The sequence below is a fragment of the Perna viridis genome, chromosome 1, assembly GCF_037379345.1.
Source record: "Perna viridis isolate PV_CMFRI_1.1 ecotype Kerala chromosome 1, ASM3737934v1, whole genome shotgun sequence".
In the NCBI taxonomy this organism is placed as follows: Eukaryota; Metazoa; Mollusca; class Bivalvia; order Mytilida; family Mytilidae; genus Perna; species Perna viridis.
The window spans coordinates 43,646,865-43,673,046 of record NC_142445.1 but is presented as its reverse complement, the minus strand read 5'-3'; the positions used below and the strand labels follow the sequence as shown (position 1 = coordinate 43,673,046).

General features: G+C 30.8%; 2 protein-coding genes across 2 annotated transcripts; one reads left to right on the top strand and one right to left on the bottom strand.

Moving 5' to 3' along the window:
- Positions 1–2,128: 2,128 nt before the first annotated feature.
- LOC148628895 (NAD kinase 2, mitochondrial-like) lies at positions 2,129–13,709 on the bottom strand. Its single transcript, XM_088596495.1, has 9 exons — positions 13,405–13,709; positions 11,300–11,388; positions 9,418–9,588; positions 8,832–8,921; positions 8,091–8,321; positions 7,433–7,584; positions 6,935–7,075; positions 6,694–6,733; positions 2,129–5,126 (listed from the first exon to the last, which is right to left on the bottom strand). Exons 1-9 carry the CDS (start codon positions 13,597–13,599, stop codon positions 4,991–4,993), a joined length of 1,245 nt encoding a protein of 414 aa, XP_088452621.1. The 5' UTR covers positions 13,600–13,709; the 3' UTR covers positions 2,129–4,990.
- Positions 13,710–13,863: 154 nt separating this feature from the next.
- LOC148628894 (zinc transporter 7-B-like) lies at positions 13,864–25,338 on the top strand. Its single transcript, XM_088596482.1, has 11 exons — positions 13,864–14,060; positions 15,867–15,968; positions 16,662–16,775; positions 17,256–17,343; positions 17,925–18,051; positions 18,396–18,440; positions 18,722–18,832; positions 20,124–20,259; positions 21,044–21,134; positions 21,981–22,130; positions 22,468–25,338. Exons 1-11 carry the CDS (start codon positions 13,984–13,986, stop codon positions 22,513–22,515), a joined length of 1,089 nt encoding a protein of 362 aa, XP_088452608.1. The 5' UTR covers positions 13,864–13,983; the 3' UTR covers positions 22,516–25,338.
- The last annotated feature ends 844 nt before the right edge of the window (positions 25,339–26,182 follow it).

Sequence of the window (26,182 nt, the reverse complement as noted above, 5' to 3'; positions counted from 1 at the left end):
CCAAAACAAGCATTTCATGTTGAAGTTTAAATTCACAACACCAGTATTAGCACATGGGCCTCTTTGAAACCGTACCAAAAAGTTGGTATTAATTTTTGAGGGTCGTTTTGGAATTAGGAGCCTAAAAAGGGTAACAAAACGAGAATTTCATGAAATTTAACTATACAAGTAATATATAAGCATATGGATCTTTTGTTTAAAATAGTACCACAAATTGCCAGAACATCAAAGGAAGGCTGTGATTCATTATGGAGGTTGTAAACTGTTAAGGAATTGGGTGCAGAAAAGGAACCAAGAACAAGCATTTTCATGATGCTCAGGAAATTACTTGAGTGAAAGTGAATGCATCATTTTGAAATTATATCACAAGGTGCTGCACCACCAAAAGATGGTTGTTTTGATTTTTGGGGTTGCAACTTGAAACTTGAAAGAAGGAGCCAATTAAATTCAGGTCAATATCTATTGTCACCATAGATCACATATTTAGTGACCAGGAATTCTGGTTTGTCTAGGGATGTCAAAATTGCAGTAGTTTCAATCTTGTTATGGTCTAATGAGGCTGCATATTTTGATAGTGGGAGCAAGCCCCTGTGCATGAATGGTGTGTCCATACTTGCCCTATCTCTTCAGGGTTCAACCTTTGCAGTCATATCAAGCTGCACTCAGCAAAGCATTTTATTGATGTGTGAAAACAATTTGGCTGCCATGTCTATAAATGGACAGAACCATCCAAGCCCTATATGCCGGTAATCTTAAACGGTAATTTGACCTCAGAATGGGGATTTTCATTGACTTTGATTTGTATGGAGTGGGGTGTATGTGTAACAATCCAAGATGAATACAATTTTCAATGAGTTTCATTTTAATGAATTTCTCAAAAAACATCAATGACCAAAAACACGGTATCTGCTAAGTTTTGTATTTATGACCAGAAGCTATCCCTAGCAACTTACACTTTGGCACACCTTGATCAGAAATTAAATCACTAATAAGCCATTGAGTAAAGATTCTTTAGGCCTTGATAATGTCCAATTACAACCTGAAATAAATGGTTGAACAACATTTTAGATGCGAAGTATTTTGATGGGTGGAAGGGAGGAGACCAAGGAAAACAAAATAAAACTAAGCAGTTTGCTCATAAGAAAACAAATAAAAAACAAAACCATGATGATCTAGTTTATTGAACAAAGCACACCAAAGTACATTTGACTTAAACGGTGACCTGAGATACTCTCCATCAATAGTACATGTATATATACAAATAAGATCAATAACAGTACAAATCAAAGTGCTGATGGGACTAGCGGTTTTTGATTCTTTTGAAAATTGTAGCATGAACAAAATATAAAAGATTATATGAAGTTAAATAAAATTGTGATCATAAATTGCATTTAAAATACCATTAAGAACTGTCCTTTTTTTAAAGCTGCATTAGCTGTCATTCTCGTAAATTTTTGTTTCTGTTGAAATATGCCTTAACTTTGAATTATTTCTACTAAATAGTACATTTCTTGTACAATTTCATTTGATGTCCACAAATAAAATGCATTAAATACATGAAATAGGTGTCTATATATTTATTGTCTTGCAAAGACAAAAAATTGACCTAGATAAGTTTGGAAGCATGTGACTTCTGGTGACCTTAATCTGTGCATGTGCTGTAAAGGTCGCTTCTTTAATAAAAAAAAAATGATTGCAAAGTGAAAGTGGTTATTTAACGGCAAGGAAGTCCGACGGACTCAGGCTGTAAAAGAAAAAAAGTTCAAATAAAACGCAAGGATCCTTTTGAATTTACATATTGTGATATAATGTGGCTCAAATATGGTCATTATTTATTTGAAAACGAATCAAGATATAGATCAAAGGAAATGAAAAAAAAAGACACGTGCTTACCTGTGTATCCATTATTGTTATTTTTTGCCAAGGTTAAAGTATTTTTAACCCTCGTGAATGTCCTGTCGGCAATCTTCGGAAGTATGGCAAAAAATAATTAGATCAGACCTATCGATATTCTCTGACTAAAAAAAAACATTGTTTTCACAATATTCTGTATGTATCATTGACATCAATAGCTTCAACTGCATTAGCACTGAATCAGCAAAATTCAGTAGAATCAAAACTGAACAAATTTGGCAGCTAATGCAGCTTTAATAAGTATAAAATGAAAGTCAATCTATACTACTGATCTAACTTCACACATTTACAAATTTTCGTTCCAATTCACCTGTTTCCCCAATTTTAAATCTATCCAAAAGTTAATGTGCATGTACATTCAAAAGCTATATTAACTGAGCATTTCTCCTACATAACAATTATACTTAAATAAAACCAATACCAGCTTAAGAAAATAATTTCCTTAACACAAGATTTTCAAAATCTAGACACTTTTATCAATTTGAATTTGAATTTTTCTGCCAATTTTACTTGGTTAAAATCACTGCCATTCACTTCCTGTTGATAAATGGTACAATATTAATGATAGGATGGATAAATTGACATAAGTGTTGTAGAATGAAAAATTTTTTTTAAACACGTTTTATCCTTCCAGACACATTACTGCAAAGAAATAAATTCCCTAAATGTAAATTTATTACTAAATATCTTTCAAGGCCAAAAAGGAGTCCCTCAAATCTTGAGTTGATATGAAGACTAGATCTTAATTTTATTTGCATAAATAATAGAATATTATTGAGCAGATAAATTGCAAGAAACATATTTACTTGTTATAAAAGAGGTATTGAATGATACAAAAGGAATTACATTTGGACTATATTTTTGTGTTGTGTTCAGAAATAGTAGGGAATTTCCAGTGATAGACCGGTGACATAAGGTATATTTATCTTGAAGGATCAAAAACAACAAAAATAAGATAAAAGAATACTGCTCTCTTACAGGTAAAGTAAAAAAGTGAACAAAAGTGTTCTAAACATGTTGTGCTGTCAGAATAAATTATATTTTTTTTACATTGATCATCAAATAACAAAAGCTTCTTTATCACGAAGTCAAAATTCATTGTTTTAATATATTTAAGTATCTTTATTATAGTATTTACTCATAAATTTTCTACGAACAAAATACTGGCTCCAAGTAGTAGTCTTTATAAATATCAGAAAGGAGTCAAAAATCCATTTTTGCAATAACAATTATATAGAATGTAAATGAAATTGTAACATTGCAAGAGTTACCGTTCTTGATTTGGTTAATTTAAGAGGGGGATGGATATATGGTTTTCTCTTAACTACAGATTTGTATGCAAAATGGACTATAATTAATGATATGGCATATGTTAATCCTAAAAGCATCATATATTTGGTGGGTTTTCTGCACTTTGAATCCTTAAATATCAAGAGTATGAAAAAAAAAACTATACAAAATCTGTTAACATTTTGCTAGATAAATACTACTATAGTACGAAATCAGCCATATACCTTATCAATTTTTACTTTAAAATTAAAATTAATGACAGAAATGGACTGTTTACCTGTATCAATTAGGAATGTGCTTACATGGTCAAAATACACACTAAATCAAACAAGTATATACATGCTAAGCCAAGTAAATGTATCAGTGTGGATGACACATGACTGAATAAGGGCATGAACAACTGCTGTATATATTTATCAATGATTTTTATATAAATCAATAAATTAATTGACTCCTGCCAATTGCAAGGTAAAAAAGGACAAGCAGAAGTTTAGAAAATCGGTAGTAAATACGAAAAAATAATCACAGGTTTGAAAACATTAAGCACATCAAGTCTAAAACTGAGCAAAATCTACTACAAACACATGATTCATTGATTTGCACACCTTTACACAGATCAGCTTTCTGATGATTTCTTTCTCCTATTTTTAATGTAAAAAATGGAACCTTTAAAAATCACAGCAATATCAACTTTAACAAACAAATGGCTTTAAAGAGCCAGAATCACTCGACTGGACCTTAAAATAAATAAAAATTCTTATCATTAATGAAGGTACAATTTTGACCGAATAAAACTACTGTAGCCCTAATTAGTCTCAGTTTCACATTATTTGAGTTATTAGCAAAAATGGTGAAAATTGTGTCAATTGGGCAAAAAAAGGCAATAACCTTTACAAAGAAATATCACACCACTTTGTTACAATTACAGCATAGCCCTAATGATTAAGCACAACCTACATGTCAACAGTTATCTCTCTGATTATAAAACAGCAAAAATTTAAAGTCTATAGATCTTTGACTACTTTTCCATCTGGTCAGAATATTGTCAAACATTTTAAGTACAATTCAAATTAAGAGATGTTTAAGTTTGAATGTTGTGTCAGGATTAAACAATTGCAGTTGTAACAAGTTATGCTCTAGGAAGCATTTTATTTTTAAGTTGAAACAAAAAAAGTTGAAATGGTTTTAGTCTTTATGATTTTTTACAACTTGTCAAGCTGCAATTTTCTTTTTATGTTTTTGATAAGCCATAAAAGTTAAAAATTGCCAATTTAGATTAAAAAAAAATGCAAAAAGTTGTCATATCACTTTGACCAAAGGTAAGATTAGGGCTTCAGAAGTAAAATATAATATAAAATCAAAAAAAAAAAAAATCAAATCAAATCATAAAATATAAATCAAGAGTGATAGACATCAACAGATGCCAAGTGATGGAATGATCTCACACAGATCTTTTATAGATAAACAAAAAGTTTTAACACTTTAATATAAAGTTTTACATAGAGAAACTGCAACAACTTACTTCAGTTACCTAACAGATATAACAGCTTATCTAAATATACAAAGCTACTGACTTCTTATTGCCATATTTAAATAGATGTTGTTTGATATGATTAAAACTTTTGCAGACTTACAATTTTATAACTGTAAAAATAAACAAAGTAAAAAAATTTAATATGCAAACTTCATTATATCCTATAAAGCTCTAAACCATCAATGTAGCAATAAGATCCCAATTGGCACAAAACTTCTGTTTGATACTATAAACATAAACAAAACCATTTCATTAGTCAAAAGCTACACTTTTTAACGCATCCTCATCTCTGATCTCTAAAGTCGCTACAGCTCCATCGTTAAACTTGTAAGAAAATCCTCCATCTATCACAAGATGTGCATCCCACATTCTACTGCGCACTTGGATCCTGTAAATGAAGATTTATACCTTCAGATTTTACATTATTACCTCATAGTTTAATTCCCTTTGCATCAATTCAAAATGTGTGAAGAAAAACATAAAGATTATCTGTTTACTTCTGTTTATACAGATTTACTTTTACATTAAAGACTTTTACATATATTTTTTTTACAGGTTTTGTGTACAATTAAAGATTTTTATGCATTGTTATGTGAAACACAGGAATTCTTACTAGAAAGTCCTGAATCAGTAAGAAAAAAAATTATCTGTCAGTAAGATTCTGTAAAATGTGATACACCTAAAAAAAGGCTACATATTTTTATTTTTGTTATTATAAGAGTTGCTTTAAAGGCCTATATTACGAAATGTATATTTATTCATTCACTCTTAGGAGATAATGCACATGAAAAATCAAATATTTTCTATTGTATTTTAGTGTCATTCACAGAGTTATCTCCCTTAAAAATATGGCTATTTTATATTATATGGATTCTGTAGGGACTTTTCACCATTTCACATACTATTAAAAAAACTGGTAGATAAGATTTCTAATAAATTTATATAAAGAACAATGAAGTGACACTTTTTTATCTTTCAAAAAGAAAACTAGGGGTGACTGAACTTTTTTTCCTGTAGTATTAAAAAAAAACTAAAACTCTCATTAAATTTCTATAGAACATTTCCCTGCCAATGATCTCTTTTTTAAAAGGGCTTCTTACAGTTCATATTTGTAATTTGACCAAACAAATTTTTATGTCAAAATTTTTTAAAAAATATTTTGAACATATTATATTTACATCTTTTAAACACTAATATTTAACTGAAAATGTTTCTGTCTGTATGATTTTGCAAAAAAAAGTTCATGAATTCTTGAATTCGTGGTTTTGAGAAACCAAATTTCAAATTTTGACCTACCATGAAAACCAAAAAATTGGTACCCAACAAACAATAGTACTTACACAGTAAGTAATTTTTCAAGTTTTATGGTACTGAGGCCTGGACACCTCAAGGCAGAGACAATAAAATAAAAAAGTTCAACAGTAATTGGAGTACTTATAACAAATCAGCAACTCCAATGAATTTGCATGCTATCAGAACTTGCTTTCAACCCTTATTCCTTTAAACATACAAAGTCAATTAGTAGCAATTAAGAAACATTCCCATTAAGTAGCAGTCATTCAAAAATCAGGCAGAAGGTGATTCATGCATGTCAAAAACCCACCTAATTCAGTTTTATTTCTTGTTCACAAACAGTCACTGATCACATAACTAGTCTTAGTTTTTATTCGGTTGTTGCGCTTTTATGATAAAAATTACATAGAGTGTGCATGAAATTAGCACTTTGTAAGAGTTATTGTTCTTGATTTGGTTGGATTTGGTTGATTTTAGTGTGAGATGAATGTATGGTTTTCTCAAAAGTGCAGACCTAAATGCAGATATGGTTACTGTTCTGTGAAAGTAAAGTAGCATGATTTGTTTGGTAGGTTTTTCTTCAACATGAATCAATTTACCACAGGCGGAGTCTGAATTTTATGTGGACTGGTACTTAATATTCCAAGATTTATTTTACTTACTTGTTAGCAAAACCTTTAACACATGGAACTTTAAACACATCTGAAATGGAAACAAATCAAAATGAAAAGTTAAAAACATGAACTCATGATACAAACTTTGATTGAATGGCAAGAAGAAAGTATTTGCTAAAGAATGTTTTAATGATTTACTTATTCGTGCTAGTTTCTGAACTTAAGATAAACAAAAAATTAATTAACACTAGTCATGTGGAGTCATTAGTTGTATTATATCAGTATTTACCATTCCGTACAGGATCCCTGATTGTGTAAGCCATACGAGGTTCACTGGGGTCAAAAACTAAAGACTCATTAAATCTATTGGTCACCTCTTTTATCAAAGCAGTATCATCAACAGGAAATTTGTTACTGGAAAGACTATTTGCTGAAATAAAAATCAACAAACCTGTAAGAGGCTGTTCATGTAAAAATCAGGCAGATCCTATGATATGAGTAACACAGGGTAAATTTTATCCAACTGAATTTTTCTTTCAATGTAATGTAAATGCCATATGTATGTCAAAAAAGTATAAAGTATGTTTTGAAACTACCATGGATTGCTCAGAAAAGGGTCTTAAAGTTCCATAACATTTAACAAAGCAACCAAATTTTAGCTCAAATTAAAGAGCTATCTCCCTTTTTTCAATGAATTTCAATGCTTTCCATGTAATTAATTCTTTATTATCGTTACAGAAATCCAAAACCAAAATTTAACTTTAAGAAAGGATTTAAAATGACTTACAAATACTGAGAATATTTTCAACAGCATCAGTGGACAATTGGTTAATGTGAAAGTGCCATGATGTTGAACCTGTTCCCGTACATATTGTAATACCAGAACTTTTCTCTTTCATTCTTGGTTCATTGTCAATCTGCATTTCATAATAAGAGACTCTACAATGAATAGGATAATGCATACAAGATTAAGAAGGTAATTGAGATTAATTTACAAAGGTAGGCATGTCACCTCATCCTGACACATTATTCTGATTCTGAGCCAACCAGACATCAAACTATCTCCTATATGCTGTGTGCTTTGGGAGAAGCAAAGCCTACCAATTCTAAAGTCTTTGGTGTGACTCAGTTTCTCAGTTGGAGAATAATCCCACAGCTGTCCACTAGCTTTAAGAAATCTACCATTAGACAAATGAAGGATATACCCTAAAAATGTTGTTTCTTAATAAAGGGAAAGCAAATTGAATATTATACAAACTTGCCTGCATTTTAAACAATATACTTTTCATCTAAAAAGGTATATTTCAATACATTACATAAAGAGCATCTTATTTGTGAAAAGATGGTATATCACATGTATACTCCCTGTAGTAACTCATGTGAAGTCTCTGTACTCATAAAGTTATAATTTAATCAACTGCCTATCAACTTAAATTTATTATTACCTTGAAGACAGAGCTTCTCCAATAAATACTTCATTTAAAGCCACTATTGGTAAAACCTGTGAGTTTATAGTTTCATCACATTTTACAGGCTTCATACATTCTTGGTTTTCATGCACATGGTCTAAAAATCTATGTTCATGATATAATAACTGTTGGTCCTTTAGTTCTATAGGTGTCAGTTTTTCACTATGTCCAGAAACAGTTATTCTTATTCTCTGTCTACGAAGCCATCTGCAATTTTCACATTAAATAGACTTAAATGCATACAAATAAGACTTAACACAATTCTTTGAAACTATGTCTAACAATTGAGCATTTGAACTAAAATAAAAAAAAATCATAAGAAAATATTTTAAAATAAGAGATGCAATAAATAATGGCAACTTTTTTAAGTTGAGGCAGAAAATATCACAGGTATACCAATGCAATATTCTGTCATCAATACTGAAATTATTATTTTTATAAGCATTTTCAAAACTAGTTTTAGGTAAAATTATTTCAGAAATTGTTGCTGATTATTTTAAAGTGCATTCCCAGTGCTTGAGAAACAAACAAAAAGGCAATAAGAAAAATGGAATAATGTTAAATTTGCAGCAAAATTATAATATTGTTAACCTATTCCTCATATGAGGTAAATTTTTTGCAATAAATGATATGAGCATTGAGCAGCCATTGAACAATGAAGAGACCTCAGAATAGTTTAAGAAATGATGTTATTTATTCACTTGGTTTTTTATCTACCTGAAATCTCCATCTAGAAGTCTTTTAATGGCAGCATCACATTTGATTGCAGAATATTCATCTTTAGGTAAACATAGACAACCAGCTGATCTATAGAGTTGAATAGACAAAATGAAAACATATGTACTTAAATTGACTGGAGTTTTTGTATGTACTCAAGTGTACTGTTCACACAAAGTAACAGGAAGGATATTGTCTTACAATATGTCTTTATTACTTGTAGATCGTTGAATAAAACAGGTGCTTTACTCACAATTATTAATGTAGTTAACTGATTAATACACTAAGATAATTACTATCTGAGCAACATGAAAAACATCAAGGCTTTGTTGTTTTCATTGCACATGGTAGAACTTCTTAGTGCTGAATTTGGGTTTCTATTTTGATACTTTTGAATTTAAGAACTTCTTGTCTGCAATTTTTCTGGGATTAAAATCTTCCCTTGTCTTTGATTTTAATGCTGCTGATGATAGGTTACTCCTTGAAACATATCAAAATTTGCAATACTATATGATTGGTACTTTTGTATTTTAGGAAAACCATAAATGCTAAAGGACCAAAGAAGAGTTTTATATCATTATTTTACCTATGAGGATCAGTATTGAAGCCAATCACAGGTTTATCATGACCTCTGACTTTGTCAGCAGCCAAAAGAAATGTTCCATCACCACCAGCAGTGAATATAACATCAGCCCATTCAATCAACTTGTTATCCAGATCAAATCTCTTCACAACTTTGGCATCAATGCCATGAGTTCTACAAAGGTAAATAAATGTATAAGCAATATATATGGAAAATAAAAAATATCATGATACATGTATATTTGAGTAGCAATAAGATGTAGCACCCTATATCATGGTTATATAGTAAACAGGAAGTACATAAGCGAGGAACATGGTAAGGGAAGACATGGTACAAGTAACCACAAAAAAGCAATATACCAAATATCTATGTTTTCCCTCCAATAATACGTTCCACAAAAATGTAATAGAAGGATGGACAGACAGATAAATAAGGTAATAGCAAAGGTCTACCATTACATAGATAGACTGCTTATTGTAAGCATTTCAGTTTGTTGACAATTCAGACATAACTAGAAATCTTTGAAATAGAATCCATCTATGTGGGCTCAATACAAAATGGATTTGAGAAAAGCTTCCCAACTCAATATTTTCAGTTTTTAATGCGGCACTCATATTAAATAGAAACAAGAATTTGATCTTGAGGTCAAAGTTCAAGGTCATATGCAACTATCCATGATGGTATGTAACATATCTTTAAGAGATCTACCCACATGCCAAATATCAAATGCCCACATCGAAAGCCAAGAAAGTTACAGCCTGGACACTAGTTAGTCACTGAAAAAAAACAGGAATTTGATTTGAGGTCAAAGTTCAAGGTCACAAGCCAATATCCTTGGAACGCAGCTCACCATCTTTACATGATTACCCACATGCAAAATTTCAAAAGGCCACATCAAACACAAAAAAGTTACAGCCAGGACACTAGTTTGTTACTGAAAAAACCAGGAATTTGACCTTGAGATCAAAGTCCAAGGTCATAGGCCACTATCCACTAAATGATCTACCCATATGCCAAATATCACAAGTTTATATTGAAAGACAAAAAAAGTTACAGCCTGGACACTAGTTTGTAAAGAATGGACAGTGTACCGGTAATCACTTTTTTGTGGTGGGCTCTAATTAGTACTTTCAGAAACTTAAAAAAAAAACAAACTGAACAATTTAAATACTAAACGATGAAGTACTGAACATTGAATTTCTATTTTCCAAACTTGATCAGATTCATGAAAGTGGAACTGTAAAAATACAATTACCTATATGAAAATATCAAGTTAAAATTATTCACCTAACCTGCCCATTATATGTACATTGTATTACCGGTATTTTATATTATATTAATTCAGCATACATTTAGTTTTGTATAAAAATATCATAACACATGACAATGCTTATTTGTACTCTCAATTCATTGTGCAGAAACAAAAAAAAAGATTGTTTTAGCCCATACCTTCTAAACAGTTCAAGTCATAACCTCCTAAATCAAACCCATGCTACTTTTTGTGGTATGGAGCCTTGTAATCTAACTTTATAGAGACCAATACAGTTTTTTAATATTCAAGCTATTGTGCAGACCCCCCCTCCAAAAAAAAAAACAAAACAAAACAAAAAACTAAACAGCTTAACAGCTGCCTTATGGAAAAAGACAATGATCATGAAGCCTATAACAGAGCAGTAAAATTACATGACCACTATTTTTTTGCAGCTATATTTCATGCCAAAAATACCCCCTTAAAAAGAGCCTTTTTAAAATTAACTTTTTATAATTTTTCCAGTCTTTTCAAAAATTGGTATTTACATCATTTTAGATACTACTTCCTTGTTAAAAGATATATTTCTAACTTATCTCAAACAGATGCTATAATTAGGATAATTTGACATCATACCTTAATGTCTTTTCTATTAAGGTAACACATTCCTGGTGGTGGTTATGTCTTCCTTTAAGACCTTCATAATCAGATCTCTTACTGTCTAACTAAAAAGCAAATAAATTTCATAAAAAAATAATCTTAAATTTTTAGACTCCTCAGGTAATTTTACTTTCCTCACCTAGGTAGTCAATCATGGTTCTGTCATCTTGTCCCATGCTATTTGCTCCCGACTAAAACCATAAGGCCAAAAATTTGGGCCTCACTTTCTTATTTTTTAAAAACATTTTATTTGTATTTTGTTTTTTTTTTAATTGTTATAGCAATTGAAGTAGAATGATACTGATTTCCATACAAATATAGCTAGGCTTCTGAGTGTTTTAAAACTTGATCTGTCCATGTCCAACAGTCCAAGTAAATTTTTGATGTCCTTAATTTTCTCATGAGCTTCAGGGTTTCTGTCAAGCAGTACATTAAAGCTGTCTTTCAAATTTAAATAGCTGTCAATTATGATGATCTTGTAATAAATAACCAGGTAATTGACAGCTACAATGTATTTAAACTTGAAAGACAGTTTTTATAATTCATATGTACGGTTTTAAAATTAAGCCATGTCACAACTTATATTATTTTTTGTTAGGCACTTTCTGTAATGCATTTCCCAAAGTTGTTCTGGAGTACTGTTTGACACTTACATGTACTTTGGCTTAATCAAATGAATAGAAATAAAACATATTTCCTATTTAATAGTATTTTATCATCTTAACATCCACTTTATATCAGAAGCATGTTAATTTAAATTGGCCTGTTAGTTATTAAACCATATACATTTACCACATGAAAGTCATGTAATCTTATGTACATGCAACTGATGTCTGAATTGAAAATAATAAAGCTGTATTTTATGTAGCCCTTCAGAAATTTTTATACCATTTTGGAAGTGGAGTATGTACATTAAAAAAGTACGGATGAACAAAAAGCTTTAAGTCTGGCATAATAACATGTAGTATCTTTTTCTTTACAAGGGATTTCAGAAATCATTGACAGTTACATGTATCATGTGACATGTTAGTTGTTGTTCCAAATTTACAAACCAGAAGAAGTGTGAAAGTATGTGTGCAGAAGGATAGAAAAAAGAATTGACGATAAAGGACATAGTCCTCAAACCAGTAATAAAGGACATAGTCCTCAAACCAGTAATAAACACACAAATTTAGAATATAACATAAAAAGCACAAAGAGCATGATTTCAGTCTGACTGGAAGTTTCCCCCATTAGAACTTTCTGGGATTTATTGATAAAGTGCAACAAAATGACCAAATAATTACAACTGTTGAACTGAGAAAACACAAACTAAATGTAAATTTACAAATCTAGTTTTGTTTCTTTACTTTATGAACAACATGGCCAACAGACATATTGAACTGACAAGTCGTCAAAAATCTAAAGAATTATTTATCTTTCTGTTGACAGACAATATGTTCTATTTTTAACTGTAACATTGGATGATTTTATTAGTTGTCTGTTGGCCAGGTGTGGACAGGCCTCAAGTCAACATGTGGCTTTATTGATAATGATTTCACACATTTACATATGATATAATATCCAAACTATATAATAGAGGCATTCTGGCAATATGGTATTGAAGGTCACACATCCAGAAATTTTGATCAATTCCTATCACTACTATTCTGACTACAAGTTGAATATTTGTCGCATTTTCATTAATTCTCATTGTTTGGTGTGACATCACACTTTAATTTGATTGCTGAATTAAAGGAATTCAAAATTTCAGTGAGCAATTCAAAACTATCATGTCCATCTGACGAGACGGAAAATTCCTTATTTTTCAATTGCACATTCATTTGTAACTTCAAATACAGAAATTAAAATTTTAAATTCTCCCTATTATCTGTTCAAAAGATTGTTTATAAGATTCTTTTTATAAATAAGAAGAAAAGCTGTAATCGATTTTAAATTAGACTTTGGGGTTCTAAGTTTGCAAAAGGCATGTGGGAAGCATCGCCTCACTAAACCTCACTAAACTTGGGACTTGTTTGGATGTTCAGAACCTGAGTGGCTGAGGCTTACACTTTTATCATATTATCTGATATACAGCGTACATGGTTTCTTAACTGTTTCTCTGAATAATCAGGAAATCTGTGCTTTTCAAATTCGTATCTGGTTACTTTGGATAATACAACAGCAGTTTTTGGTCTGAACGGGCTTTTTGTCGAATAACCAGCTGATGAAAATTTACTTGCGGCCTTGCATCGATAAATTGGTTTGAAACCGTGCAAATATTTGCTACAATGCATCTTTTAGATATAACCAACAAACATATTTTTCAATTTTCAGTTTGCATTCTAAGGAGGTGAAAAGAACAGAAATGTTTAGGATATTATTTCCAAAACCCAGCCATTGTTTCGGATTTGAAAAAAACGTGTGTCAAAGTGTTGTTATGCTTAATTTTGCTTATATTATTCTATCAACAGTTTGCTATTATTCCTAAAAAATATATTTTATGACAGATAATAATTTACTATTAAGCAAATACAGAATAATATAACCGGAAACCAGGCACTACGAAACTAAAAGCTAAACAAAATTATTCCCCGGAAAACGGTGTGAGCGACGTGTCTTATATTCTTCCAGTGTAAATGAAGTAGAAAAAAGTAGCCACTTCTTTATATATTTCAACTATGTTGCCGTTACATAAAGGGGACAAGGATTATCGCCCGTCTTGGGTATTTACAGAAAAAATCAAAGCTGCTTTCAGGTAACAATTGTAGCATATGGCAAAATATGCCATATTAGTCCTCAACAGGTGTTAACCATAGTCCCAATGATTACGCCATATTGGGAGACTACCTGTTAAATACCTACTTCCAGATACCCTGAAGATTGATGCAGGCACCTCTTGCTTTCCTTAATCTTGATTAGTCCAAATTTCTTCTGACCCTGCAACCTAATCCCTTTTGGGATTCTGCGTCTGGAGCTATTTACTGATTTGGCCACCCACTGTTTTACATTTTTCGTCCTGTTTTGCCCATCTTGAATCGTTTTGTTTTGTATAACCAGTTGGCTAAGCCGATAAACCAGTGGGCATCCAAATCAGTCAACCACTTTTAACAATTTTCAAGTGGAAATCAGGCATGTCCTACCTACCTAGTTTGATTTTGGAATCACTTTCGTTTATGCTGATACCATATTTGCTGCCTTGACATTTTGAATTGTAATACACGTGAAGTGGCGCGATATGGGAGTAGACAGAGCTTGTTACTTTTAGTTCTAAAAGTAGCAGACACGATTTTGAAAACCTGGATCTAACAGAATATTTCATAAATCTGGTGAAAAATTATGTATGTGTCTGCTACCGTTCTGTGTCAAAAGTAAATGTCTTTCATATATACATGTACTGTCCTGTAAGTCAAATTTTTTTATATTAAGTTTTTAACTGCTGGGAAGGGTTCCAACTTATAAACAAGATCTAGCTTTTGAACAAAAATTTTCAGCTTGATAATTGACATGAGCACGATACCCAACATTGAACTGCAGTTTATCCCAATGTTTAAATTGTAAACATCAGTTTTAGGAAAACTGTCTTCGTCTTCTACCTTTTACAGCTAAAATATGGGGCTGTAAATTGAAATTTACTGTTTAGTCTTTATTTTGCCACAATATTGATCTTCTATGATTTTATTTGTATTTCCCACTCATCCATTTTGTGTATTGCATTTTTCCTGTGTACACCAAGCCTTTCATTAAGTGGCAGTACTAGGTACTTTTACCCTCCTAAGCTACTGAAAGGTACCTCCTGAATTTTAAAATTTCATACATTTTTATAAAAGAAAATGATGAAAAGTACCTACTACAAAACCAAAGGTAACTGCATTACAAAAGTTAAGATGAAACCTCTTAACTTATTGAAATATCTTAAAAAATGAGTTGTTGTAGTATCATTACCTTTCTGTTTTATTCTTTGTTGCTCCCGATTTTTAAGATTTTGATTTGGGTTATTGCTTGTACCAAATTTAGAATATATGAAAAAATGGCCGTATGAAAACAATTCACATGGTTTGTCAAGAATTTGATTTCATTTAATTACTTCTACAAAAACAACTCCTGTCTGGCTTGTAATTATTTATTTCAACATCTATTGAAGTTATCAAATCAAGCAAGTCTACTTATTGTATAAGGAATGTTAGCAATGCAGCTGTCAGAAATCAGTCTGATGTATAAATTGGTCAAGGCTAAGTTCTAGAAATTTTTGGCTGAAGAGGGGTGGATCGACTTATACTTGAATATATACAGTACAGCAAAAGGTCACAAAATCATCAAAGGAATTGAGTTTTGACTCCTAATCCCTCCAAATATGTTTTTAAGCAGAATTTCATATAAACCATATTAATAATCATACATTTTCCATTATTGATACTAAATACCTGAACAAATATTGCACTTTCAGTGTGTTGGGTGTATGCCCCATTAATCCCAATCACTGCTCCTTAATTACATCTAGCTAAAAGTTAAATTAGTTGTTTTAACTTTCTTATTGTAACCCCTGCTTTATTTTATATTTCAGGTTGATTTTTTCAGAAACAACATCAAGAAATATTTTTTTCTTCCTTTTATTGAATCTTTCATTTGCCTTTGTGGAACTCGCGTATGGTATATGGACTAACAGGTAAGTTAAGGTTTTAAATGAAAAATAAAATCCTTCTCAGAAAAGGCCTAAATTGAAAATTGAAATTCATAGAAGAGCAAAATACTGAATTTTCTATGAGTTGTCAAGTACATATCAAAAGAGTAGTTTCATTATCCTTTGTGATGAGTTTATTTTCCTACTTTATTTTGTTGATCAAGATACCCTGGCATGGTGATATAATAAAAAGTTTCAATGTTTTTAAGTTACCTAAACAAAATTTGCTTCAGGTCTAAATCACCATTTTTGGCCTTAAAACATTTGATATACATGTAAAAAATACTCTGTGTTGAACATTGTATAGATGAAGCACTGCACTGACTTAACAAATACTTGAATATATGAATTTGACTTGAACCACTGAAATTGCTGTGCTTAGCTCTTACTCAAGTAACCCATTTAAAAATTGTATCCATGCATATCAATGACTTCAGTGACTGATGTGTATGATTACAGTTTTAACACAATTGTGTGTTTTTATGTTCTCAGCATGCAGCATAGTCTATCACTAATATTTTCCATTACATTTTGTGTATTAGAAAGAACAGAAACTGTGTGAGTCAGTTATTTTTATTTTTGGACTAAAACCTCAATAACAATACAAAACCTATCAACCAAAGTTAATCAGTCGATTCATTTAGTAAAGATTCAGATATGATTGTTTTACATTTACAGTTTAGGTTTGATATCTGACTCCTTCCACATGTTCTTTGACTGCACAGCTTTACTGGCAGGACTTGCAGCATCAGTCATTTCAAGATGGAGAGCTAATGAAAATTATTCTTACGGGTAAGATTTGTTAACATGTTGAAGCTGGTTAAAAACTTGAAATAGAAAAATAATACTTGTAGAAATTATCACTAAAGTTTTTTTGATGGGGATAAAGTCTGAGAGATATTTTTGTCATATAAATATTTACAATTAGTAAAAATGGCATGCGTTTTATGTTTAATTTCAAAATAGAAAGTTCTTTACCACTTTTATCCTTGTTGGAATCTGTTCTGAATCAATCAGATTCAGGGTTCTATCAAGTTTGAATGTTGTGTCATTCATGTCTCAACTATTTACAGTTAGCAGTCGTAAAAAGTGGTCTTTGCCATATAAATATCTGACAACAAGTCTGAGCTCAAACTTTTAATGAACTTATATAGTAATCAATTCTGCAAACCAACCGGCATTTTTACCAGCGCTGGCCGGCTTTTGGGCTGGTGGTTAATTTCGGAGACTAAATAATCTACACCCAGCAAAGTATTGTATTTTTTATTTTAGATATGTGAGAGCTGAAGTCATGGCAGGATTTGTAAATGGTTTATTTCTACTTTTCATTGGATTCTTCATTTTCTCAGAAGCAGTTGAAGTAAGTATTGATGATATATACTGAGAAAAATGTGTTACTTTTATTATTGTAGGTTGTTACAATGTTTTATTCCATTTATTTCATATCAGTGAAGAATGAGCTATTCTTATTGGCAAAAACATGATTATGTGGTATTGACTTACGTGTGTTAAAATGTTAGAGGGCATTACCACATTATAATACCTAAAGCATTATCAACAGTAATGCCTGCTTCAGATTCTTCAATGAAATAAACACCATAGCTTTATAAAAGAAGATGCCATTATCAATAAATTGACTGCTTTTGGGAAGTTATATTTGTCTTTAACATTAATAATGCCCTCACCTGCAGCTCAAGGCATTATCAGTGTTTAGGTTTCTGTCTCTTGAGCAGTCAATTTATCATGATGATGGCCTCTACATAGACAAGTATTGTGTGATTTGTTTCTGCTTGGACTCTTACTATTGTCATCATTTCTCAATCATAGAAGACATTTGTATGTGCATATTCTTTGAAACCACCTAGCAGATTTAAAAATTTTATGTCCTATCATATTTGTTTATATTAACTTATTGTATAAAATTGATTATAACAATTTTAGCGTTTGGCAGAACCACCAGAGGTTAAACATGAAAGACTCTTCATAGTATCTGTAGCTGGTTTTATTGTGAATCTCATTGGAATATTTGCTTTCCAACATGGACATGGACATTCACACGGGGGTGGAGGTAGGTTGACGGACCATCCATTCTAATGTGTACATTTTATGCTACTTGGGACTGGATAACTTGAAAGAACATTAATTTTGCAATTCAGTCTTGCATAAAAAAATTTGGAATAAAAATTGTAACAGTTGAAATGTTTTAAGTGAAAATTATTACATCTTTTTGAATCTGTCACAAATTTTGAAAAACTTTACATTATGAAGCTCAGAAACATTAAGACATTTATCTTTTATAATGCCTTTCATTCTTATAGAACAAATGGATTTGATTGTTTAAGACATGCTGAATCCATATCTATTGTAAGTTTTTAGTGAATGTGTGAACATATTTTTTGTATCTGGTTTTAGATCATGGCCATTCACATGGTGGACATGGTCACAGCCATGGATTAGGTATGTTGATATTAATGTTAATCTGAAGTTAGCATTGATTAAGTTTATTTAAAATAATAAATCCAGTAATTTATTCCTGTATTTGGGTAGAACCAGCATGTTGAGAAATGAAAATGAGAACATGTTACTGTATTATTTTTTGTCCTTTTAAAAATGCAGATCATTAATTACTTTGCTCAGTAAAATCAGTACTATATGAATGTTACAAACTTACTCTTACCTTAAAATATTAAAAAAAAATAATGAAAGATGAATTATATAAGATAATAATTATCATATAGGACTTGAAGACAAAGGTCATGGTCATTCACATGGAGGTCATGGCCATTCTCATGGAGGACATGGTCACTCACACACTCCTGCAAGTGCTTCTCAATCACAGATTATGCAAGGTATGTTTATTCTTAATTTTTCATTCCCATTTCATATCTCTTATCTATATAATTTCGAATTTTAGAGACTGTACTGCATTCTTCCATGTATAGAGTGCATTCATGTATACCATGCACCCACTACTTGGTAAGGGAGATTGACTAAAAAAAGTTAGTTTCAGTGTAAAATACGCACTGGGAAGTGAGGAAGAATCACCAGAAGAAGACCACATCAGGTTGAAAGGATTCGGGTAAATTCCCTGAAATGCATATCCTTTCATCATTAATCTTTTAAATATAAGTATTTTTTTTATGTTCCCCTGTGTTTGCAAGCCGTTTATTGATTAAAATACAGCTATTTATTGGATCTATTCAGCAAGTCAGCTAATATGTTTACATTACCTGTTATTATGCAAATCAGGTATTTCACTAAAACAATGGCATCAAGTCTGACCGTCTATAAAAAAAGATGTTTTAATTTGCCAAGCATGTGTATTGATATTTGACATCTGGAAACAGTTTATCAAGCGGATTAAAGGATTAGTGGCAATTGTTTTCACCTTTGAAATTGATCTTTTTGTTATTTGATAATTAAATGACAATGGGGCCGATGACAGATTGGCACTCATGTTATTGTGTATTTGAGACTCCACACACACAGGTGGAGGAAGTTATGATAAGACAGTGTGTTTTGAGAGAAAAATAAGAAGCTAATCTTGTTTTTTGTACAAACTATGAAATGCAAGAAAATGGTGTTGATGGATAGAACAACTATTTAATTGCAGTAAAACTTTATTTGTTTATTTCATGTAAAACTGTTCTCAATACTAGAAAATGGCTCAACGTTGATATTGTCTTTTGTGACAACTTCGGTTTATGAGTCCTGAAAATTATGTCTAAAGAAAAAAAATCTTGAAACTCATTGTTCTGATGTATACCGCAACCCACTCCTGGAACAAAGAAATTTTTTATATTCACGGAAGAATACTGTATGCAATGGAAGGGTTGATACATGCAATTAAACCATTAATTTTTTATTAAGCTCACATTAAGGGAGACTTCCTCAAAATCAATAAAAATTTTAGAATCTCTCACATAAAAACATAAGATTTGTGGGACAAATTTGGTATAAATTACCATGTTTTTGGTAAATAATACTAAATAATTGAATTTAATTGAACTATCTTCAATAGTTTTGGGATCAATTCTTCTTTTTCTGTCACGTTTTAGAATGGTGTAATTTTACATGTGTTACTTGCTACTTTTATATATATATATATATATTACCTGATACCTTGAATTTCTTTTACAGGTGTATTTTTACATGTATTAGCTGATACTTTGGGAAGTGTAGGTGTTATTATTTCTTCTGCTTTGATCCATCAGTTTGGTTGGATGGCTGCAGATCCTATATGTTCATTATTTATAGCAGTATTAATTACCTTAAGGTTAGTATACATTTTATCTGTGATAGAAGTAGGTATCTAGTGTATTTTTTATATCTAGTAGTAGTTTTTTTCTGGGTATGTGGGTTTATGTCTGTGTGACTGTCTATTGGTCTGTGTATTACCAATACTCTATACATGCAATTTAGCATAATTTATCTCCTATATGCTAAGTCATCAAAAAGGAAGAGCCAAGCATCAATTCAAAATTTCTCCAATACTCCATCAAGTACCAAAAATGGAAATAAGTCATACAAACCTGGTATGTATAGATCTACTAGATATTCTGAGTGATGAATAGAGATGGAAAATTCATTTTTTCTTCATCATCATATATTCTAATTCATGACTATTATGAAGTGTCATGTGTTGTCTTATGAATTTATGAAGTAATAAGTTCATGAAAAATGAAACATCAGACAATTAGTTAGCCCTCAGGTTTTGGATCACAACTTATTTGAAGATTCCAAGAGCTGAATATTGGTCTCTGCATGCAAAAATGTTTTCTCATCATCTTACAGTCTGAGATAATGTTTTTTTTCCTACTTGTACTTCAGATGTTAATGTCCATGTTAAATATTTAAACATACAACCTTATCTTCTTCTATTGTGGAGAAGTTCAGTTAGATGCTCTGGTACATATACTGGGAGTATTTTCTGTTAGTCCATGAATACCAGTTAAATCCTTATGTCTATTCCAGTTGTAAATATAGACAAGATGTGGAAAACTTAAATATGGAACATAATTAATTTTATATAACTGTTATGTTTGTAATTTATTTTTCAGTGTTTTACCTTTGTTAAGAGATTCTGTAGGTATATTAATGCAGAGAACTCCTAGACAAATAGAACATTTACTTCCAGGTTGTTATACTAGGGTAAGTCAATCATTTTATAATGCTATCATTTATAGTTGTAATATGCCACTGTCCATCCATTAGTAATTCATACAATACATGTGACTCTAAACACTTCCTGGGAATTTAATGATTTAGTTACAATATAGGTGGTCATGAAAGGAATCTCACCTTTCTTTTTGTAGATGTTCCTGATTATTTTCTGTTCATTTAATCCCTTCACAAAAGTGAGGACAGCTATATCAAATGATTTAACATAGCTCTTTAAACCCCAACAATCAATCAATCAATCTTTATGGCAAAAACAAAGTTTGGGGTGTATGGGAATCACCCTTTCTGTTTGTCCACACCACTTGTTAGTGTAAATTTTCCTAAGCTGCTGGAGAAATTTTTATTAAATATAATAAGAAGATTGGTCATCATATGTAGATATACATGTTCTAGATAGTTTATTGTCTTAGGACTTTGAAGGGAGATAATCCAACAAGTTTTTTACATTTATTTTGTTGTGGGGGATGAGGCCGTGTGTATTCACTGTGTGAGCTGGCTTACAGTATTTTTAGTTTCATTTGAAACATCAATTAAGAGTTATTTCAATGTTCAAACTATATACAAATTAAATGTCTCCTAAACTCCTTGCAAGGCTTTTGTTTAAGTGTTGAATTTAAATGATATTTGATGATAAAAAGGTAAGCTTAAGAATAACATGTAACATTGACTAAGGTTGAATCATGTCTCTTAAATTGATTGAAGCGTATTCACCAGTGTAACCTTGTACATTCTGTATGTTATATCCTGCTTTTGATAACTTGGAGAAGTGTTGGTCTGAAAATTATAGGATTTTTTTTCTTTTTTTCTATGAAACAGGCATCACAAATAGATGGAGTATTAAGTGTACAAGATCCTCATTTCTGGACATTATGTAGTGATGTATATGTAGGTACTGTTAAAATAGAGGTAGAGCCAAAAGCTGACGCCAGATATATCCTAAGTGCTACTCATGGAATATTTGCTCAGGTATGATAATTCACAAGCATATATTCCCAATTTTTTTTAAATTATGTTTTGTTCAATTTTATATTAAGGAGACCTGCATTAGTAATACACTTATATTTTATTCATTCTTATATAAAATACTAAGATGACCTTCATATTGTTGACATAAGCCAAGTCACAATTCATTCATTAAAATTTTATTACCAACAATATACATTATAAGACATTAGCTGCTTGGCACCAATTTTATCTACAAAAAGAAGTCATTGTGTATTTTAACTATACATGTTATTCATGTGATGAAACCAATCAACCTTTTTCAGCTCTTTGATAATGAATAGCTTGTTGTATCTTTTAGATTGGTGTTAAACAGCTTTATGTACAAGTAGACTATGCTGCAACTTGAACATTGACAAACTGGAACATTCTTCTGTAGTGCAAAATTTGGTGTTGGTGCTCATGCCATGTGTTCAGAGCAGCACAAACAAAATTAACTGTTAAAGTAACCCAGAAATTAAATATAGATAACTTGGTGCAGTTACTACACCTATTTAATGACAGTCTTTTTGTCATGATTTGTAAAAACTGTCTCTAACAAATGTACTTAGAGTAAACATGACCACTCTGACCCATTTTATTGTAATCATGACAGCTGTATTTTCCTGATGCCAGTCAGAAGTGATAACAATTATTCTTAGCTTTTAAATATATGTGTATCTGATCGGTCATGTATTTGGCAGTTGTACTTTTTGTAATACTAATATTTTATACAATTAACCAAGAAATCTTACCAAGGTTCTGGCACTGTACACAGTACCATGTACACATCTAATTCTTTTCCATGTATTGATTAAAATGATGTGACTTCATCTAGGTTGTTTTATAATAAAAATATCTTAATGCTGTTTTAAACCTGTAAGAAATGGTATTATAATTTTGCCTTTTAAGAGAATATATTGTCAGTATAAGTTCAGTAGTTTGCCTCATACTAACAATTTCAAATTGGGAATAGCCAACATAAATTTCACTAGTAATACTGAAATTGGTATTAAGTGCAATGTTACACCTCATTATTATCTATTGTATCATCATAGGGACCAAACTAATACACATTTCATTACTTAGTGGTTGTATTTTACAATGTTAACCACATTTACAGTTGTAATCTAGTCCTAACCTAAAAAAAAAAAGACTGAGTCTCACTAAATAATTTTTAAGCTTCCTTTTTCTTGAACCTTGAAAGGTATTTAAACAGCTGTTTTTATTCATCAGAATTTATCAATAATTTCTTTTGTTTCTGTTTTAGTCTTCATAGAACTAAAATAGATTATGTATATTCAACGATTCTCTAATATCTAGTAACTTTCTACTTTTTTATTATTTGAACTTTTGCTCAACCTGAACTACATAGTAGTTTGCTTTTCTTGTAAATCATGGGAAAATTTAAATTCTAAATAACAGCATTTTTTCATATTTTTAAACCTGATGTAAATTCAAAGTCAGGCAGACAAACTTTAATTACAGTTGATATCTAACTTAAGTATTTTCTAAGAAATTTATTTAACTTTCTAGCTTATTTTTAAAAATCATGGTCAAAATTTAAAATCTCATGTTTTTCAAATTTCAAAGAGCAGCTTTTATAACATAATAGTTATGTAAAATTTATTAGTGAAATCAAACTATAATATCAAAAATCAAATTCTGTGCTTTTGTTGTTGATACCTATATCTATTCATGGTTTGTTATCTGTCAGTTTCCCCTGCTCCCAGTAATATAGCAATCCTGTTTTATTTCTTTAAAAATTATTTGTGCTTAGGAGAATATTTGTTCAATGAAAAGTACAATTATATGTGCTTTTAAAGAATTCTTGTTTTGGTTTTAGAGTTTATTTATTCAATATGAACTAAATATTTTGTATTTCTGCTATTTTAAAATCATGTTATTGAATGCTATTATCACATATTTGTTGAAGGTCATTCCATTCTAGTCACTATGACAACATTTTGTATAAATTTTTGACTATTTGTTATTATGAATCTGATGCCATGTGATTTTATTATGTACATAAAACTGTAATGTAAATTTTTATTGTTGCTTGGTCTTGTTATGCTTGTAGTTGTTATGGTAACATGATCTCACATTGGTCGAGACTTGTTTAGTGGTCACATAAGTAGGTAAACATGGTTTCATTTAGAAAAAAAATGAAGGAACATTTTTTTTCTCAAAAATTGAATTGTCATACAAGTGAGTAATTTATAATACACAATGTAATCTCAGTGTCCTGACACATTTTAACAACATCAATTGTAACTTTCAGTTTTTTTTTTATACAACCACAAAAATGTTGCAGTCTTATTATGGTATGGTGTTGTCATTAATGTCCACAACCATGAAGTTTTTGTGTGTTAATCTGAGTTCATTGATGGATCTTTATAAAATTTTACTCCAATATTTACATGCTGAGTTCATTGAGGTTGAATTGAAAGGCTGGACTTATCGGTTCCTTAAAATGCTAAATCTAACCATGTATTAAGGTTTATTATATTGGGACCAATTTTAAGTTGGTATAAATTTGTGTCAAAAATTGAATCTTAGGGAGATCTTACTATGTATTTAGGTTTATAAATTTGGACTCTTTCCAACATAATCCACTATAAGGTCCAGAGGGTCAACATATTTATTTTAATATTACTTGCTATCTTGTGGTTCTTTGATATGCTGATTACAACAGAGTTTTTAGATTTTCACTTTTGACCAAAAAAAAAAAAGGTATTTTCAGAGTAATTTATAGTTGCATAGAGCTTAAATTGGTGTCCATACTTTCCTCCAATTGTTTAGGATTCAATCTTTGCATTTGTATCAAGTTGTGGCCCCTCAAGCATTTTTTGTTTTTAAATTTAATTTTAATTTTAGAACAACTTAAATATCTGTCCCATTAGTTTCTCACATTAATTAATTAAGCTTTAAGAACATTAATTAACATTTGAAATAATGGTCAACTCATGGACCTTACATATCATAGTGTTTAACTTAAGATGTGTAATCTTTTAATAGTATATTGTACAATGTATGGTTGTTTTCATTCTACAACTGTTATTAGTGCAATTAGGTAAACAGACTAAAAACTGCCTTAATATTCTATGTAAAATGGCATCATGAAAACTTAGGAAGCAGTGTGATACAAGAATGGTGCTGGATTTAACAGTAATTAAACTGTTCAACAAGTCAAGTCTTTTTTATTTTATTTTTAGTCAATGGACATCTAGAAGGTGTGCATTGTTTCATAGGGCTTATGTTCATAGATCCCTAACCAATTTTCTTTGCAGTTTACTATCCATGGTCACACATTTTGTACACTAAAAAATCACCATGGATGGTAAAATGTAAAAAAATCCATAAAATCACATTTTGTAAAATTTTAGGTCACTTAATGGGTCAAACTCATGACCTCAAGCCTATGTAGATTGTTTAATACATTTTAACAGTTCAGGCTTACCAATTTCAATTTTATGTGTATGGGAAAGGGATAATTATTACTGCTGATTTAGTAATAAAAGCCATCATCTGATTGTTAGCTCACCTGTTGCTTAATGTTGGAGTTATTGCCCTTGAAGGGAAAAAATTACAATAAGTGATTCATTTTATAATATGAAAACCAGATGGATAAGTTAGGTGCTCTGTATTGATTAAATGATTCATATGACAATAGTAAGGTCAAGGGTCCAGCTTTAGAAAGCTATAAAGACTATTTAGGACCAGGTGAGTGATTCAGGCTTTCTAGAGCCTCTAGTTATCAGTTATTACAATGCTTATGCTACTAAGGACAATTTACATGCTAGTAGAAAGTTTGGGTAAAAGCAATGCAATTGACATCAATATCTTAAGTATCTTGTAAATTTGCATAATTGATGTGGGAGGTAAGTGAATTAACTGAAAACATCAGTGTTCTAGGATTCCTATTTCCCATTACCCGGGGCAAGTGAAATTTAGGTCGGGGAAAGTTAGGTACTTAGTTTCACTTTTCCGTGGCAAGTTGAAAACTTCATATGCTGTAAGGATTTGTTTTGTAAGGA

Bases quoted from the DNA above. Each gene is read 5' to 3' on its own strand.
- LOC148628895 (XM_088596495.1), bottom strand. From the start codon at position 13,599: ATGCATTGTAGCAAATATTTGCACGGTTTCAAACCAATTTATCGATGC. The intron at 6,734-6,934 runs GTAAATACTGAT...TTTCCATTTCAG, and splicing joins CAGGGATCCTGTACGGAATG to ATGTGTTTAAAGTTCCATGT. The intron at 5,127-6,693 runs GTAAGTAAAATA...CTTCATTTACAG, and splicing joins GTTAAAGGTTTTGCTAACAA to GATCCAAGTGCGCAGTAGAA.
- LOC148628894 (XM_088596482.1), top strand. From the start codon at position 13,984: ATGTTGCCGTTACATAAAGGGGACAAGGATTATCGCCCGTCTTGGGTA. The intron at 15,969-16,661 runs GTAAGTTAAGGT...TTACATTTACAG, and splicing joins TATGGTATATGGACTAACAG to TTTAGGTTTGATATCTGACT. The intron at 17,344-17,924 runs GTAAGTATTGAT...TAACAATTTTAG, and splicing joins TTTTCTCAGAAGCAGTTGAA to CGTTTGGCAGAACCACCAGA.